This window comes from Trachymyrmex cornetzi, unplaced genomic scaffold (assembly GCF_001594075.2).
Source record: "Trachymyrmex cornetzi isolate Tcor2-1 unplaced genomic scaffold, Tcor1.1 scaffold99, whole genome shotgun sequence".
Taxonomy (NCBI): Eukaryota; Metazoa; Arthropoda; class Insecta; order Hymenoptera; family Formicidae; genus Trachymyrmex; species Trachymyrmex cornetzi.
The window spans coordinates 1979548-1992773 of record NW_017300343.1 but is presented as its reverse complement, the minus strand read 5'-3'; the positions used below and the strand labels follow the sequence as shown (position 1 = coordinate 1992773).

Below are 13226 nucleotides of genomic sequence, written 5' to 3'. Positions count from 1 at the left end.
ACAATCAAAATCCTATATTTTAATTGTCATATTTGACCCTTTTCATCAATTTACAATAAAATATTTGCAAAAAAAAAAATTAAATATTTGAGAGACTCACCCGATGACTCAAGTTGTAAGTTAGAATCAGGTTCCTGGCGAAGGAGTTTGCGAAAGCTTGATAAAAGTCCAACACCTCCAAGAGCCGATCTCGTTTGATTGTATGCAAATCGCAATAAGTAAGCGCCCTAACATTCGCTGCACTCTGGCCGATCGTTGGATTCGTCCAAAAGCTGTCGCCGAAAACGTCGCCTTTCCCCAGTATTGCCACTACTTCGTCATCCTGTATGACTTCGAGGCTACCAGTCACGATGAAGCACAGAGAATCGATGGATTCTCCTGTATGATAGAGCAGATCGCCGGGTGCGCTGTGTGACATCGTGAAGTGCATCGCCAAGGCACGCAGACATCCATCAGACGCTAATCTAAATAATAAACGAGCATAGCGAATTAAAATTATTATAGTTGACAATAATTAAATATTACATTTATAATTTAATGTTAGTTAATTTTTAAATTAAAATCTTGTATATATATGATTGTAGAATTTACCTGAAGGCGGGATGTTCGTTGAAGACCTTCCGATTAAGATGCACGCAAATGTCGGCCTTCATGTCTTTAGGGCAGTAGTTGAGAACTTTATCCGTATCCAAGCCTTTGGTCATCGCCCACGTGCTAACGACGTAATCCATGACGCGTTCACTAAGAGCTTTTGGTACTTCATGTAGCTTCATAAATTCTCTCACGTTGTTCAACATATCGTGATACTTGGCGGTAGCGGACGTCATTTGTTGGATGATAGTGGTGACATGACCGAAGATCGTGGCATACAATAAGGCTGGTTGAGGGAAGGAGAGAAAGGGAAAAAGAAAAAATTCTTTAAATTTTTATTTTACGCAAAATATTCGCAAGTATTTTTTTCATCCAACTTTGTTGAAATATTCGCAAGTATTTTTTTTTTTTATTTAACTTGTCGGATGATCGAGATATTCCTTTTGTAGCTGATTTACGGACATTTACAATTAGATTCAGGATTATAGTGGTATCCGTACCAGCTATGATCATCATACAGATGGTGAAAATCTTCTCATTGTCGGTTTCGGCTGCAACGTTTCCAAAGCCCACAGAGGTCATACAAGTCATTGTGAAGTAAAGAGCAGTGACATACATCGTACGGCGTGACGGGCCAGCTACTAGTTCGGGTGCGGTGCTGGCATTGGTCCACAAGTAGCTATATGGTGACTGGGTAACGTTAGCCAATTTCCACAACCACGAGTATTGCACCCCATTGTCAGCATCCGATCTCCCTATTGAATACCTTTAATGCGAGGAAATTTTTTACTATATCAGATTCATCGGACCGGAAATTTATACGATATCAAAAAAGATCACATTTGGATGCGAGATACCATGCTATTTCTTTTACGATCGCGCGGAGTTAAATTTAACGTTCTTGTTTATACATTTAAATGCTTCCACATTCTGGATGAATTTTAACTTGAATTTTATTAATGTACTGGATACCGTTGCTTTGTATTGTTCTTGTGCATTCATCCTCTTTTACAAAAAATTATTTTTAATAAAATTAAATAAAATAAATGTATAGAGAGCGACTGACGTTTTATACTCAATCAAATTTCTTCTTTTTTTTTATAGGTAGAATGATGGTTAGTAAAATAATATAATATAGTTAACGCTCAATTTTTAAGATATAATGAAGCAACAGAGATATATATAGTACGTAAAAAGTGAAAGCATGTTTAGACATAACGAATATCACCGGTGATCCTCGTTTCTGTATGAGTATGTAATGTTGTATTACGCGACGTACGTATCTCAGTTAGAGAGGTGTGTGTTACCTTGAATACGTGTGTGTACGCAGGGTAAAATCACCTTAATATGACGTACCAGATACAGGCCAGCCAGTGAGCAACCAACATGTAGAAACAGAGTAGAAGAATGAGCATCGCGGCACCGTACTCCAGATAACGATCTAACTTGCGTACAACTCTACCGAGTCGCAGCAACCGTACTACTTTCAGAGCCGAAAACAGGCTACCTATTCCATCCTCATCATGGTCGAAGGCGTTAAATACATCGTACGGTAGACAGCTTAGTAGATCTATGATGAACCAAGATTTCAGATAATTCATCCTGATTACCTGAAAATATCAAAGTATTACGTTATGAAAAAATAGCTATTACGCACTTATTCTTATTATTAGTATGAAAGTAAATTACTATTCATTACACTAACATGAACGAATTATGTTACAAAACTGCAAGTTATTTATAGGATTTGTAACAATTCTAAATACAAATATAAAATATAAACATTTATTTTTAATAGATAATTAAATAGCTTACGAAAAAATTTTGATAAAGCTAAAGTTACCTTCGGATCGGATACGACTTCTCCACCAGCGCCAACAAATGTTGTGTGAAAATTTAGCACAATGTCAATGAAGAATATCACATCAACGATACTGTCTACAACTAATAGGGAGACATCTTCGCTAGTCTTATTTTTAAACGCGACGTTATACGGCACCATGATGGCTGTGTAAAAAGTCAAACACAAAATAATCCAGTCCCAAATTGCCTTAAATGCACAATAATGTAATAAAATGTGTGGCGGAGTTTTCGGTGCTTCTTGTCTGTATTGTGGCATAACATCGCCGCTTAGGGACATCATCTAAAAGAAGATCATAATGTCGAAATATATATCAAGAGGCAAATTCTTTATGTGTGAAAAATAATTATCATAAAAATAATTTGTTTACATATGTGCTAAATTTATACATTTATAACATATCATACATTTATACAAATATTTATATAATTCGTTACTTAAAGATATTTCTTCATAAATTGTGTTTATACTGATAGATATATGTTAAAATAAACTATTATCAAAGAGAACGAATTATTTTTATCGTTTAAATATCGATTTCTTATCCATCATATATCTCTTTTATCTGATATCTCTTTCTTACATCGAGTCTGACTCCATTAGCTTTTCACACTTCAAAGCTTTCAAATGTATAAGCTTTCTAGGTTGATTTTAAAGAAAAATTCATGCAGATGTGGTCTCAGTTTTCCATTTTCTGACGAAGTCGACGTATTGAAAGTACGTTTTTATTTCATCGATTTATAAATGGAATTTCGCATAGGTTGACTACTACCATAATTCATCATATTGACTGTTTTGAAATGATAATAATATCTATATATTTTCAGCCACGGTAAAAAAAGGGATATCGAGATATATATTTTAAAGATATTTTAAAGAAAACATTTTAAAGATTACACGGAAAGAATTATCTTTTAAAATTTACCCTTAAAATATGGTAATGTAGTACAATACAATATTTTAAAGATTTTTACCATGCACTTAGTAAAATTAATCAAATTTATTTTGTATTTTACTGTAATTTTATTAATGAATGAAAGAAATTTACATAAAATTCTTCGAAATACAATGTTGTCCCAAAACTACCATATTTTCAGGGTAAACTCTAAGAAAGAAAAAACTCCTTCTCTCCGTGTAGGAAAATTAGAATATAAAAGATACATAAATATAAAAAGACAAAGATTTTTAATTTTGATAAAACTATGAAGCATCATCTCAACGACTTACATGACCCAGATGCGATTGTTTGGTGGTAGTCGGTACAGCTGTATCTTTCAAAGCTGGCAGATGGGAGCTGAACTGAGAAACTAGAACCGATCTCGACCTGGTGACTGATCTGGCGAGCTTGGCGAACTTGGAAAGGCCGCCTTTGCTGTCGTCCGTCTCGATGGGTTGTTTCAAAGCGGTAATGTCTCGAAAAGTCAGCAGGAACAAGACCACAAGGTCTCGTTCGTTTTTGATGGGTGCTATTTGCAACAGCAGCCATAATGGTGTCTCTATGGATCGTAAAAAAGGATAACACTGATATAATAAATAAGAAAGTCTAATATTTAATTTATTCTTTCAAGCACTATCAGTTGCAAGAAGATTACGAATTTTATTTCTCTAGCAGAGACTATATTGAATCAGCGAGTCAGCTGGTCGTCAATTCAGCTGCCGGAATCTAGAAGAATCTACGCTACGTGTGTCCAAAGATATACTCCAATAAAATGGTCTGCTATATACAGTAATAAAAGTGCGAAAGAAGAAAAAATGAAATATAAGAACTAATCGTACTATTGTTTCATAAATTAGACAAGTTTTTAAAAATAAGAATTGATAATACAATCAACATACGATTAATGTAACAAGAAAAATGTCGAAGATATTTTAAAGAAGTGCTAAAATGAGATATTTTATTGCAAGAAAATACGAAAAATTTTCTTCGATGCGAGAAAATTCTCAAATATCATAGATAAGATGTAAAAGTTTAAAACATTCGTCCATAAGTTATTACGTGGCTTTAGTTAAATCAATATTAGACTTAATATATTTTCTAATATTACATTTCTAAGTTAATGCTTAATCCTTATAATATAGTGATGTCTCTTCGTCAATCCAAGTAATAAATCGTACTATGCATTAAATTATTGTAATACTAGTCACACTTGTCCACAATGTCAAATATTCGACATGCAGGATCGAAGCTGGATGCGAGTTCAGGCCAATGGAATCTAATTAGGGACTCGCTTATGATATTTCGTAATGTAAAGCATGCGTGCATGCAAATAAATGACAGTAATGAATAAATTAAGTAGAGCAAAGGAGAAGAAAAGAGTAATATATGTGTTGAATAATAAAGAGAAGTATATATCCAATTAACCAAAATATATCGTTGTGGCATGTATTAAAATACATTTGCAATGTCGAAAAATCCAAATGCTCGTAAATATAAAAATAATTTTCTGGCACTTTGGATATCTTTAATATCTTTATATTATTCTTTGATGAAATATATTTTTACGTAGTCTTAAAAAAATATTCCATTTTAACAATACTTCGTTAGAATTTGTTATTCTTTTATCGCGGATTAATGAAAAAATACAGGAATTCAAACATGGATGAAATTTTGGGTCCGAGGGAATACAAGTAATATATAAATGTCCGATAATATTTTGTATCTACTCCTATGTGGATATTTACCGACAACTGGCTTAATTAAGCAACCTTGTAAGCCTGTCGAGCGACAGCGGCATATGGAAAGTTATATATATCGACACGTACATCGACAACGGAAATACCGACAACCATGTTCCAAGGAATAATAAAAAGTGTAAGTCATCACTATGAGAAAGTATAACTACGGTTTTAACCAATTTGAAATTAAACGGGAGGGATTTAATAATCGAGATAATTATGACAAAGAAAACTCAGCATTGAAATAATTTTCAATGATAAATCTAGCAATTGTTATATCATTTAATAAAAATTTATTAAATGCTAATTAAAAATATTCTGTTAAGAATTATAACTTCTATAAAATATATAAGATAACATATTTATCGCAAAATATCAAAATTATCTTGATTATTCAATATTAAACGCGGATGGCAATTATACGCTTGAATATAAATGGCATAATTATATGGCAACATGCGTTATGCTGTTACAGAGCGTGTTATGCACTGAAAACAAATGAAAATAGCATCGTAGAATTTATGTGAAATATCAGGATATATGAAATAAAATTTGTTAATAAGAAAGAGACAATCGGTAGAATTGACCGAAAATGTTTCGATTTGTAAAAAAGTTTAAGGTGTTAAAAGCTTTAAGATGTTAGAGAGTAGCATCAAATCGACAATAAATTTGTGAGATTAGTTTTATTTCAGTCGATTGTGTTGTGTGCCGAAAGTAATCGGCGCACGGTTATATATCTGAAATAAATGTAATAAGTGTAGCAATATTATTCCAACATCCAACTACTTTGATCGTACTTGGCGTTTCTCTTACTTAGCTAATGTTTCGGTTTTATTAATGAGTACTAAGTAATGGGTGTAATAATTGAATTGGGTTGAATTTCTACGATCATATTATATACTTTCAATTTGCACAATCTAGGAAAAACTGATAAAAAAGTTATACATAAGATTTTGTTGTTAATTCTATGATGCATCAATAATAAAATACGATAATAAATCAAATTTGACCTTTAAATAAAAAATTTTCATTAATATGCAGATATAGACATTAATAACAATTCAAGTGAATAAAAAATATACAAGTAAATGCATATTATATTGTATGCTGTAAAAAGTATTGTTGTATCAATTTTGAAATGTTGATAAAAATCATAGAAATTGAAATCAAGATTTTTATGACAGTATACACACGCTATCATTTATAAGTTCGGAAACGCTTGTGATTTTCTCGCATCTCACGAAAAGTTAAGTATCTCGGTGAAAAAAATCGTGGAAAAGCTTTAAAAAAATGTTTTAAAGAGGAAAGACGGAACTTTAAATCTCTATGTTTTAGCTTTATGCCTAGAATGTTTTGTTCTTAAATTATATAAAATTAAAAATTGATATTTTTTAAATATTTTTGTTTTACTTTGAAGTACTGCAACTTGATGAAACGTCATCGGATAAACTTTAACAAATAAATATCTTAATATAGATTTTAAAATGCTTTTACAATGTAAAAATTTACGACAATTTTTCGCAATAATACCGAATTTTTCGTGTAAAAATTCAATTTCTACATTTTTTATTAAAAAAAAATTTTAGAAATATAAAATATCGTAGAAGTAAAATTAAAATTTAGATTTAAAGCTCTATTCTTCCTTTTTAAAATACATTAAAAAAAAATTCTCTATGACTTTTTTCATTGAAATATTTAACTTTACGTGAGATGCGAGAAAATCACAAACATTCCTGTACTTATAAACGGTAATGTATTATATGTAACTACATATATACTGTGTGCTATTAGGAAGAGACTGTATGAAATGTAAGTAATAATAAATTTTCTGTAAGAAAGAATCTTTGTTTCCTGTAATATGACACATAATTAATTTGTCTTTTACAATCTTTAGCACTTATTCCTACGAGTTAATCAACCTCGTAAATTTTTGATAATCTTCAAAGAGTGACTTTCTTTCTCCCTCTACTCGAAGAGAAAAATGAGCGTCATTGCATTTATCTCCGGTCTCTCTTCCGACGATAAGGACTGTCGACTGTGGTTTTCCGACAAAAAGGTACTTAGATTCGCCAAACGAGCAGCACAAAAATAATGTCCGTGATCTATTTTTTGAACTATCGGCAAATGGCGCTATTGCAAGGTAATCTTTCTGCTCTAGCTCCGATTAAGAAGGAAATGTAGCTCTTTTCCATAAAATGGATATTCTAATTTTAAAGAGAAAATTTCCGAAAAATTTAAGATAATTGTAAAAACTAATAATAATTTTAACAAATTTCAAATATTTTATTTTTTTCATCCTCTAATGAACAGAATTTAACATAATAGTTAATAGTACCTAGTTTAATTTGTGGTCTTTTTAAGAAATTACTGGAATTAGAGAGATTTAGAATTAAATTTAATTAATTTAAATTTTAACGCTAATTTTTAAGTTTATTATTGATGTGATAAGTATATCTGTCGTATATATGGTATCCTTTGCATAGATTTTAGATTCGTGGGTGACTTACTGGCATTTGCGAGCACGCTTTTGCGAATCTGTGCTAGACATACCTCTTGGGCTACCTTTAAACAGAATGATCTTGCGTTATTATGCTTAGTATGTGCATTAAGGGAGGGTGTTTCCTTTTATAGAGAAAATAACTAAATATTCATTTCCGCAATAAGAGATAACACGCGAATATTAGAGCCAGATGATGCGACATGATAGCAGAACGACCAGCAAAACGCGAAACTTATCGATGATGTATGCAGATATTATAGTTACGCTTCGATATTCCACCAAATATTGTGCATGCACATTGATACATTTCGTGCCTCGAGGCGTTTTAGCAAAACGGGAATCGACAGTTTTGCTGTCAGCAATTGTTGCAAACATTGTAACTATAACATATATATGCTTCTACAACGTGCTTTAAAAATTTACACACACTTAATAAGTAAAGTTGTTATTTTAAGAAATTATTTTTCAGTGTAATATATTCTCATTATATTTACAATTTTAATTGTGCAAAATATACATATAATGATGGGGAAGAGGATGAGAAACAAAATTAAATTTTCATAATTTAACTTTCGATAAATACTATTATATTCCATCTAGTTCACTTTAATAACAGTGAAATAAATGTCAAATGTTTATAGAATAGCAATTATTAATTCAATTTTCGTATCTGTTTATAACTTAAAAAAGAAATTAAAATATTTTATTATACTTGAAGAAAAAATAACGCAACTATTTTTTTACAGCTTATTGCTACATGAAAAAGTTATAAATTGCACGTTTTTCCAGCGGTGTACATATCCCAATTAACGTAACGGCGCTGTTACGCTGGCAAAACGTCGGTTCCCTTACGTTAAGCGGCGGCGTTTTGTTTTCCATTAAATACATAGACTCGGTTGATTGCCGGGTACCTCTAACGTTTCCGCACCGTGCACAATGCATAAAGTGCATGGTGGCGCAATAGGAAACTAGATGTTGGCCCGATAAACACGCGCATGCAAATTTCGCGCAATAACTCCCCTGGTCGAGATTCCGCGAGTAGTTTTTTCTCCCTTTCCAACTACCTTTTTGCACAGCTATCCAATTATCCTGCGTGATAAACGCATAAAGAAAAACGTACTCGCCACTGACAGATTTTCATTACATCATGTAAATTTCGTCTAAATCCAAAATTGCATCTTCTTGTAATACTAGAACAATTCGTCGAGTTTAGATAAACAGAAAGCAAATAATTTCATCTTTTTAAATCGCTATAATAAGGTCGTTCATAAAAATTATAATTTTGTTTTTTTATCTAAATATTCTTCTTACCTAAATATTTACTGGCTTTATCACGCGAAATAAACCAACGAATAAACATAAATTTATGCGTTAGATTAAAAAATGCAAAATTTTAGATCTGTATAATTCTCCGAACATTCATTTCAATCATTCTTCCTTTCTGTATATTAAATACTAACCAAGGACGCTACATTGAAAACCATCGATACTCGTAAAAAGACATGAACACCACATTTAAGCTTTCATGCGGAGATTTATAAAAGTAATAACTCACTGGTCTTCTTGTACAGCAAGATCTCGAATTGATCGTGAATCTGACCCTCAAGGCATTCCTCGATTCTGGCAATCGTTTCCTTGTCCGTTAGCTCCCCATACATGAATCCACAACGACATGACTTTTGCATAACCTGGAAATATAAAGAGGACGTATGAAATATTCATCACAGTTTATTTTTTCATTTGGAGATTGTATGTAGGTACAATAAGGTAAATGTACTAGATAGTGAACATGTAACATGACCCGATTATTAGACAAAATGATAAAAATTTTAAATATTAAGCTTTTAATGATATGTATAATTCTAATTTATCTTATTAAATTTCCATAAACAATGATTTTATTTATTCTAGCGAAAACAAAGCACAAGACAGAAAGGAGCACAAGTCGAATATAAAAGAGAGTGATAGAAGCAAATGTAAGCGAACGTTCTATAAAGAGCGTAGATTGGAACAATGGAACATAAAAGAAGCGTAAAGCGTTTACGAAGCATTTTAACGCTTCGTTTACGTTCTATTGTTCCAATTTACACTCCTTAGAACGTTTGCTTACGCTTCTGTACTCTCCTTTTATTTGACTTATGTTTCTTTTAATCTTATTCTTTATTTTCATTACAGTAGAATCGTACATATCATTAAAAGCTTAGTATTTAAATTTTTGTTATTTCAACTAATAATTAGGTCGTGTCTTTAATTATCTACTAATTGACACATTTACCTCATATGTATATGCGTGTATAACACATGTTATTAATATAAATATAAAATACGTAGGGCAAATAATAAATGAGACATGATTATGGATAAAAGATTCATTATAACGATTTGTTTGTTATTAATATACATTCTGCACTTATTTTGTTATATTAATAAAGAGTGTATCCTGAGTTATAATTCACTAATACAAACTCAAACTCGCGATAATGTCAAATAATTAAAAGAACAGCAAATACGAGTCGCATGCGATTATTAGGGAGCAGAAATAAAATTATTTTATACATTATGTATGTCAACAATCGCGTGTGACTCGTATTTGCTATTTTTTAAATTATTTATTATAGATACTTAATAATACGAAATTTTTAAGTTTGTAACAATAGAGTATCTGTTATTCGAATTTTGTTCATATTATCATGCGTTTAAAGATAATTTATTTACAATATTTGTAAAAAAAAAATAGGCAGTCAAAAGTGCAATTATGAGATACGATTGTAACTGGAAATTTAATGGATAAATTATTTTCATATAAATAATTATTTTCCCAATCAACAATATCATTGTATTCAAACTTGTGTACATATAATATGAAAATTAATGTAATGTATAATGCAGTACTATCGATTCGCACATTAAACGTTGTAAACAGAAGGCATTGTGAATAAAGCGTTTCTTTAAATAGCGATCTCATGGATCAATATTGTCGATAAAGGTTGATCCGATATGTTATCAAATGTCGACGAAAGCGAGAAACGGTTTGTGCAGTTCGTGCAGGTTATCGAGCATAGGTGATATCGTATTTTTCGACCTCGAAACAGATTTATTAATCCCGTAGTGCTGACCTTTAAATCTTGTGGTTTGCAGACGCAACAGGAATGAAATAACTTGATCCCAATCAAATCCGTGCTCGTCGTGTTTTTAAATGGGCGCAATTTTTTTATTCGGCACGATTTTTTAATTGAGCACGCAATTTTATAAAGTTGTGTAAAAAGAATGACATTCAAAGAAACAATATCCGCTTAATTCGTAAAGCGGCAAAAACTTTTAATGGACAAAAATATGGAACTTTTGCAATTTATTTCCGCGCCTTTAACTTTATCAATAAACTGACATTAAAGAGATTTCTTTTAAATGCTATATTGAAATATATTTTGCTCCAGCCATCTCTGTTTTGCTCGTATCTACCGTTTCAACATTCGTAGCATGCAGATGTGCGATAAAATGACACGAAATAGCACATATTTCTTGTAGGCAGTAACAGTCCATTGTGTTAGCTGTACTTTTTCATGCTTTTCACATCTATAATAAAAAAAGATATACTTTTGTGGATGAACGATAAAAAGAGAAAAGCACAGACGTAATATTGTTAATTGATATACATAATATTGTTGAGTAAATATAGGGGCATGATTTTAAAGAATATCATTTGGAGATTTTCTAAACGAAGAAGTTAATTCTACGATTGTACGGTTATATATTAATCCGATTATGCTTGGAGACAACTGAAGATAATAAGACTAAAAACGTAATTTTCTTTAATAATATTGCTTGGCTACGTAAGCAGAATTGAGATAACTAACAAGTAAAAGGGTCACTAATGCAACGGATTTTTATTCAAGTTGCCAAGCAAAATTATTACTTTTTAAAAAGAACTGATTGATTAACTATACAAAAGGAGCTTTAAAACTATCCAATTCGCCCAACAATTATTTGTGCATTCAAGCGCCTGTTTTTATTTTTCATGTAAAATAATAATATAATGTATATTTGTTATGCAAGATACTCGACCGAGACCAAGAATACGCGAAATGTACTCTTCGCCATCATTTTCGGTCTCCATCCTGTAAACCTCCCACGAAAGCATCCTCAATCCGGTTTCCAGTAATGGAGTTTGCAAACCCCAAATCCATGTATCTTCTCAAACAATAGGATTGGAACACTAGGAGTCTTACAGAAACGAAGTGGTTACAGCTTGTGCTACTACGTCGTCACTTTGGTTGAGACCCCAGAGCGCAGTTAGCCCAGTCACATTCGAATCAAATAATTCAAGATGTTCAATGTAAGTGTGAAAAGCTATTTTTGGGTGTTTTTCTACTATTAGTTTACGAGTTCTATTTAACAAGATCTTTTTTTTTTGCATATCTTGATGTTTATCCTCTGCATATAATTATTTTATAACTATGTTTCATAGAAAATTTGTTTTGTTTTGGATCTTTGTTAAATATATATATATATATATATTCAAGTAAATCCTTTAAAGTTACAGCAAATATAATAGTCATGCATTTAAATGTGGATGTAATATAAAGGAGATAATCAGTAAATAAGGAAAAATTAGGATATAAGAATGAATAATGATATTTTCTCCCTCTCCGTCAAATACTCGATGTTTACAGCAAAATTCTAGTTGTTTTAATCATTCATACAACGTATTAATTATTATTTTAATTCGTGTAAATTTTGAGATTTTCTGCAACAATAATGGTAAATATTCAAACAATGTATAAACAACAAATTATTAAATTCAGAGAGAAGATCGTTAAGTGAATGATCAATTAAGTTAAATTAGCAATTAATTAATCTTTAGCTAAAAAGTTCGATATCAGAGTCGACTTCTTGCCTCGCACATAACCTTCTAATCCCTTATCCTTATGCATGACTGTAATAAATTAATGTCGATGAATGAACCCGCTAATCGCTAAATCCCGTTATCCGCTCGCCACTTGCACTAATCTCGTTCTTTAAAGAGTGAAAAATGACAAAGAATAAATAAATCATTGCTCATAGTATACTGTATTGCCAGGTAAATATCGAAATATTCCGGAATATTCGATAATGTTGTGTATATAATATTTATTGGATCTTTACCAAAATAAACAGCTTTTATAGAAGATTCGATACAAACGCGTAACAACGTCAATGACTGTTGATTCCAATTGCATAATTTAAGAAAAGAAATGTAACATGCATAAAGCACACATATCAAGCACAAATTATATTAGTAATAATTCATTTCCAAATATAGCCAAATTAATCAACAAGTGTATTACTGAGGAACAGTAATATACTTGTTATTGATCAGCTTTTTAAATAAAGATTCCTAAAAATGTGTATTAAAACAAATCGATATAAATAAAATAATTTTTAATATATAACTGCAATATGTAAATTATTATATATTATACAGGTTAGTAACTCTGAAAGATTAAAAATTAATAAAAAATTAATTAAAAAAAGATCATGATACGCTGATAACCTGCTGATAACCCTTTGGCTATTCTGAAAGATTTTGAAAGGTACGTAATTCCTTATAATAAATCAAGA

The 13226-nt window shown here is 31.1% G+C and overlaps 1 protein-coding gene across 2 annotated transcripts in view; it reads right to left on the bottom strand.

Annotated features, from left to right (window-relative positions):
- The window catches only part of eag (potassium voltage-gated channel protein ether a go-go), a 57859-nt gene that overhangs the window by 11551 nt on the left and 33082 nt on the right, over positions 1-13226 (bottom strand). For both annotated transcript variants that reach the window (XM_018521720.1, XM_018521721.1), the window contains exons 3-9: positions 9184-9316; positions 3680-3948; positions 2435-2734; positions 1948-2201; positions 1092-1357; positions 592-877; positions 101-464 (exon numbers count right to left, since the gene is read on the bottom strand). In XM_018521720.1, coding sequence (XP_018377222.1) covers positions 101-464; positions 592-877; positions 1092-1357; positions 1948-2201; positions 2435-2734; positions 3680-3948; positions 9184-9316 — 1872 coding nt within the window. The remainder of the gene's footprint in view (positions 1-100; positions 465-591; positions 878-1091; positions 1358-1947; positions 2202-2434; positions 2735-3679; positions 3949-9183; positions 9317-13226) is intronic.